Source organism: Rhagoletis zephyria, unplaced genomic scaffold, assembly GCF_001687245.7.
Source record: "Rhagoletis zephyria isolate East Lansing unplaced genomic scaffold, Rhagoletis_zephyria_1.1 Rzeph_scaffold_24297, whole genome shotgun sequence".
Classification (NCBI taxonomy): domain Eukaryota; kingdom Metazoa; phylum Arthropoda; class Insecta; order Diptera; family Tephritidae; genus Rhagoletis; species Rhagoletis zephyria.
Window position 1 is genome coordinate 1 of NW_016181355.1, and position 6,322 is coordinate 6,322.

Here is a 6,322-nt window from a genome sequence, read left to right on the forward strand (position 1 = left end):
ACTTTTATGTTTATCATTTTCTTCATCTACATATTCCCCTTATCTCACCCTTGCCCTTATTTTAATTTTTGAATTTACCTTTACGCATCTTTGCTTTTGTTATTATTTTTACGTTTGCCTTTATACTCTTCTTTATTGATGTATGTACTCACCTTTACTTTCACTCTTGTATTGGTCTTTTTCTAAGTGCGTTATTCTTGAACCTTTTATTAGCAAGTTTTTGTTGCATTAATACCATATTTATGCTAAAGTAACCAATTTAAAGATCATCGGAAAAATATGAGTCCAATTGTAACGGTTAAATTATGCTCTTTAATAAAGTCCCTGCTTATACCTGAATTTTTTAAACTGCATGCTTGTTCAACTCGAATTTAACCTAAGCACCGTAATGTTTATGGTCTTCGTAATAAAAATCATAAATTACCCGTTAGAATTTATATTTTTCCGATAAAATTTAACCGTTATTTTATGCCTTTTATTTTTTCGATCAAGAATAATTGGCATCATTGGATTTTGACTTTTTCGAACAACTTTTGGCTGTTATTTTTGGTTTTAATATTTAAGGTCGTCGAAAAAAAATTATGTAATAGTTACTGATGCAATGATTTTCCAGTTCTAAACTTAAAGTGTATGTTCACACCTGCTTTGTTGTGCGATTATCTGGTAATGTGTTATTTTTTCAGGTAAACCTATAACTAATCAGGAAGATGAGAATACCTACAATAATTACAAAAAAAAAATTATATAAAGCCAATAGAAACGACAATTTAAAAATGTATATGTTTGTTTTATTAACTTTATTATGACTAACATTGTACTTGTACGCTAGAAAATTATGGTATACACTTTCAATATAAGAGTGTAAGGATTTTCGCAAACACAAAAGAATCGAAATAAAATGCAATCAAATTTAAAAAAAAAAAAAAAACATTACAGTTTGCAATACAAAACTCGATAATAATAAAAAAAAAAAAATTCCACGCTAGTGTGGAAGAGAAAAAACGTAAATGCATAAATGTGAGCAGCAACGCCAGTGTTGCATTAAAGTGTGACCGCAAAATATGTATGGGGGAGCGTGCACACCAGCTGAAAGTGGGTCCAGTGGGGAGGCAGTATTTATTTCACACGCCTTACCACGTCACGCGCTTCGAACTGCTACGGCTCCAACTATACAAAATATTTACTAAAAGTATAAGAATAATGCTGAAGGGGGACGATGGCCACTGGGTATGCTGTAGCGCCACCCTTATTTCCAGTAGAAAAGATGAGCGCTGCGCACGTCGAAGTGGTAGAAGCGCAGCAACATATAATCCTGCCACTTGGTGGGCAACAATCTGTGGCAAAAGAGGAAACACGAGAAATGAGAATGAGAAATGCTGGAAAGTGAATTAAAATAGAATAAAAGCAAAAATTGCAACGGCAACGCGCTGCACAATTGCAGCATAATTAAATAATAACTGTAAAGTGGCGCATTCTTACCATCGTTTGCGCAATTTTATTATTATTTTTATTTTTATTTTCTTTTCTGCTGTATGTGCAAGCTTCTTAATTGAATTTAATTATTTGCTACGCTGGCAACAATGGCCCACCTTTTAGCACTCACTCATTCACACACACACAAACACATTGAGAAACTCACCTGAGCAGCCATACAGTGAGTGCAAATATTTTCGGCACGTACACCATACGTTCGTTGTACAGCATACCGCGTACGATCTTTTCTGCGACATAGGGTGTCGGCAAGCCCGGATAACTGGCCATAATGCTGCGGAGGGCGGGTGAGCGAGGAAGGACACAACGAGTTGTTCGCACATGATTTGAGGTTAATCCAATTAGGCGAGCGCATGCAGCCGATTGGCGATTGTCGTAAAAATTACAATATAAAATAATTATTGAATCTATGTATGTATGTATGTTGTACTATTAATTTGTGGGTAGTATGTAAACGCAATGAAAGTGTAGTCCAATAATAGTTATGTAGCAGGAATTCACGCCAATTAATAGTATGTGCAGAGAGAGGGCGGCCCTCGAGTGCCAAGAAAGCCCCGGAATTTATCTTCGAGTATTTGCGTAACTATGTGTGCAAGCACTTTTGATTATTAAATTCCTCATCGATTATAAAGGAGGCATACTGAAATATGTACATCTTTATATAAACTTGTACGATACTTAAAAGTATTGTATGTACATTAGGGTGGTCCAAAAATGTATGGGAGAAAAGTAAAATCGGAAATTTAATGCTCTCACCCCCTAGGATTGTTCTATACCGAAAAAAATATACCCCTGTTTTTTTATTTTAAAATCAAAATATATTTAGAGGTCGCTCAAAGCGCTCAAAGTTTCCCATGTATTTTGTATGGGGAAAAAAAGACTTTTCGTAGAAATGGCATAGAATCCATGAAAATCTAAATTTTTCAATCTCAAAACTCTGCTTCTCTTCAGAGGACTTCAGAGAATAATGATCAATTGTTTATTTAAACGTTTTTTAATTTAAACAACTTTTTCTTTTTTTCTTTTGTATATTTCTGTTTGTATATTTGATTTTTTGGGATAGTTCGGAGACCCTTAAAAAATAGTTAAAATTAAAAAATGTTTAAATAAAGAATTGGGCATTATTCTCTGAAGTCTTCTGAAGAGAAGCAGAGTTTTCAGATTGAAAAATTTTGATTTCCATGGATTATATGCCATTTCTACGAAAAGTCTTTTTCCCCATACAAAATACATGGGAAACTTTGAGCGCTTTGAGCGACCTCTAAATATATTTTGATTTTAAAATAAAAACACAGGGGTATATTTTTTTCGGTATAGAACAATCCTAGGGGGTGAGAGCATTAAATTTCCGATTTTACTTTTTTTTGGACCACCCTAATGTACATATATGTTATGTTTTTGCCGACCGTCGCCATCTCTGCCGCACAGCATTAATTGGTTTTCATCATGCCACATATAATCTTACATAAACTTAGCCACAACCAGGTTTTCAGCATATTGATTGCATAAATTTATGTATATGTATATGTGTCTAGAGTGTTATATGCAAGTATGCACATAATTATAGCTGATAAGTATGTAAGTACACTCACCCCGCATCACTAAGAAGCGGCAAGTCGCCACTTGTCTTCATTAGATAGGCATTTGCCACTGTGGTTCGTATATAATCGCAATCAGATAGACGTAATTCGCCGCGCAACGCTTCCATAAAGCCCATAATGCCATATTTGGTGGCGGTGTAAATGCCAGCGCCGGGCAAAGGTACTAAACCTGTAATAATTAAATTTCGATTTGATTCAAAGAATGAAATGAGCAGCTAAATATGTGAAATTATGCGGCTTAATTATATTGTGTGTTGAGCGAGTAGAGAAATACAATATTATCTGTGTTGAATTATAATTCGGAAATACATGTCTGAAGAATAATAGGTTTCGGTGAATTATTCCGTTCCGGAACAAATGAAGGGTTGAACAAAGTACGATGAAATGCGCTTAGGTAATCGATACGTTTAGCCTCTCTTGGAAGGCGTGAAAATTTTTCGAGAAGATGAAAAATGACGCCTGGTAGCCCTTAATATTAAGATGTGTTGTGGGGCGATTTTTCGTCATGCCTTGTCAAATTTGGCTAGGAGACAAACCAGTTTCGGTATTGTGCCATCTTCAGTGTCATTTTTCGTTGTGCAGTTATATAGCCCATTTAATTTTGGTATAAAAAAATGCAAGTTTGAAGTGGTTATAAAGTACCGATGACAAAAGTCCTTCGGACGACAATTGTCAATACTGGCAGCTATCTCATTTCTGTCCTTAGAACGACAAAAGGAAAAATCTACTAACGAGGTTTCACGAAAGCAATTTAAATGAATAATTATTATTCAGATAGAAAAATCATTTCTCCCTTAAAATGGTTTCGTGAAATAAGTGTTTGTCTTTTAGCCATAAATGCCCTAAAAATTACATGAAATTGAAAAAATACATATATTTTCTTTTGAAAACAATAACAACTTATAATTAAAATTTAATAATATTTAAAAACATACATTAAGGGGGAAAAAAGGTTTATAAAAATTAGTTCATATTAAAAAATGTTTCCCTTAATGCAATAAAATCTAGAAATTAAAAGAAATTGAAATAAAAAATAAAATAATAATTAAAGAAAAAGAAAAATTTATAATAAGTTTCTATAAATTAAATAAGATATAATAGAAAATATGTTACTTTTTAAAATAATATAATCTAAAAACTAAAAGAAAAGTGCATTAAAAACATATAAATAAAAAAATAGAAAAAATTCAAAAGTTGCTATAAATTAATTGAATTAAGTTTTAATTGATTGAAATTCAAATTAAAGTAAGTTCCTAAAACTTAAATTAAATTAAAGAGAAATATTTTTCTTTTTGAAATAACATAATCTAAAAATAAAAGAAGAATAAAAAAATAAAAAAAATCCAATAAAAAAAATCGCTTTTAAATGATCAAATCTAAAAGAAACTTAAATTAAAAAAGAAAGAAAAATTTTAACACAACTAATGATATTTTAAAAAGCAAATTAGATTTAAAAAATATATTTTTTTTTTCTAAATAATAAAATCTTAAAAAAACAAAAATAAATAAGAAATAAAATAAGTTTCTAAAAATTAAAATTAAATTGTATGGTCTTGCTCACGCGGCCATTGCGAGTGTTGAAGCAGCGCGAGCAAAATGATATACATACATACATGAGCTTTTTGGCAAAGGGGCTTTTCACCATGGAAGTTGGCAAGGGAGATTTTTTTTGGTAAGACTTTCGTGCCAGTCTTGTCTCCTTTCTTACAATTGTTTTATAAAAAAAAGCGTTCAACCCTCTTAGCCAGAATTGTCCTGTTGACTTAGCTTATTGCTAAAAGACAACAGAATAATAAGACCTCCTCGTTAGCAGATCTGCCTTTTGAAAGAGAGGAAAGGGCGAACAATAATTCTCCCGAAAGTCTTCCAAACCTTACCATCATTGTTAGATATCGTCCTCGTTTCTGCGCCACATAAAAGGAGGTGCATATGTGGACCATTATTTTAATTCGTCGAGAGGGTGCCCTGATTTTCAATTGCCTAACGAGCTCTATTTAAGTAACACCAATTGACAATAGTTTTTCTGCGCTTGAGAAGATTATATGCGTATGGCCAGGAAGTACTTTGTCGTGTTTTCGTTCAACGCCAGACCAACCTATATATTGTAGTTTTCTGAGATTGATTGAGGCTTTGTAGAGACAGCTTCTCTCCGTGCTGATTTGTTTATCTAAATACAGTTTTTAAATACAGCGAAAATCGTTCATTGGTGGATATTCCAGGTGCAGATCCGTCGCACTGATTATTTCATGAAAGGCTTAGCTCGTTAACACTAAATTGCCATTGGACCTTACATACCATAATAAAAAGGTTTATCTCGNAGAGTCGACGGTATAAGATTTGTAAAATAGTATTTTGGTACTCTTTAACTCCTGGTACGAGGCCATTGTGGAACCAAAGGAAATAAGTTCGCGGCCGAACTGGCGACAGAAGGGTTATCTTATCGTCTGATTTCGTTGGTCGGGACTCATTTTTTAGATTGAATTCTCTTCGTTTTCCTTACTAAATAAATAGGTCGACTCAGAACGCATAAAGCATTTAGGAGTCGTAAGGAGTCTTAGACAGGCAGTGCCACTTCTTCTGCTATACTAAAATTCTAACTTACAACTACCACAGTAGGCACAGTGTCTGGCAGAATTAACTGCAAAACTGAACTGATTTTTCTTAAGTTCAAAGTCAATCGTTTCATCTTTGCTAAGCACTTCAATTTCAACGTAACTTCCGCTACTGGTTTCACACTCACCTGCCAAAGCTGATACTGCCACAACATGTCCTGATTTTCTAGCCACCATTTTCGGTAGAAATTCCTTAACGGTCTGTTAAATTAAATTTGTTTCTATTGTAGTTAAATTGTGTATCGTACGATTTCAATGAGATGAAACGCTTTGCCACTCACCATAATATATGAACCCAAATTAACAGTGAGTATGGTTTCAATTTCATCGTTGGTCAAATGTGGTGTCGAGGTCATCGGCATTAAGGATGCATTATTTACTAAAATCTCAACAGGACCCAATTCTTTTTCAACCTTCACCGCCATCAGTTGCAATTCACGGGGCGACGAGACATCGGTCTGTATAAGAAACAAAAAACAAAAAAAAAAATGTTGAATACATTTCCAATGAATGCTGCGGGGGAGTGAATTCCGCTTAAGCAAGGCTAATAGGAAAAGTAAATTAATTTCAATAAACTTGTAGTAAAATATTCCAACTGTTGGGGCATACTCTTATTTA

The 6,322-nt window shown here is 33.5% G+C and overlaps 1 protein-coding gene across 1 annotated transcript; it reads right to left on the reverse strand.

Annotated features, from left to right (window-relative positions):
- Nucleotides 1-1,222: 1,222 nt before the first annotated feature.
- LOC108381906 (retinol dehydrogenase 10-B) lies at nucleotides 1,223-6,163 on the reverse strand. The gene is made up of 5 exons (XM_017638300.1): nucleotides 5,986-6,163; nucleotides 5,833-5,905; nucleotides 3,084-3,261; nucleotides 1,640-1,765; nucleotides 1,223-1,334 (listed from the first exon to the last, which is right to left on the reverse strand). The coding sequence occupies exons 1-5, from the start codon at nucleotides 6,127-6,129 to the stop codon at nucleotides 1,247-1,249; spliced, it is 609 nt and encodes a 202-aa protein (XP_017493789.1). The 5' UTR covers nucleotides 6,130-6,163; the 3' UTR covers nucleotides 1,223-1,246.
- Nucleotides 6,164-6,322: the final 159 nt, after the last annotated feature.

Bases quoted from the DNA above. Each gene is read 5' to 3' on its own strand.
- LOC108381906 (XM_017638300.1), bottom strand. From the start codon at position 6,129: ATGGCGGTGAAGGTTGAAAAAGAATTGGGTCCTGTTGAGATTTTAGTA. The intron at 3,262-5,832 runs GTGAGTGTGAAA...TAATTATTACAG, and splicing joins GGCAGTATCAGCTTTGGCAG to GTTTAGTACCTTTGCCCGGC. The intron at 1,335-1,639 runs GTGAGTTTCTCA...CTTTTGCCACAG, and splicing joins CTCACTGTATGGCTGCTCAG to ATTGTTGCCCACCAAGTGGC.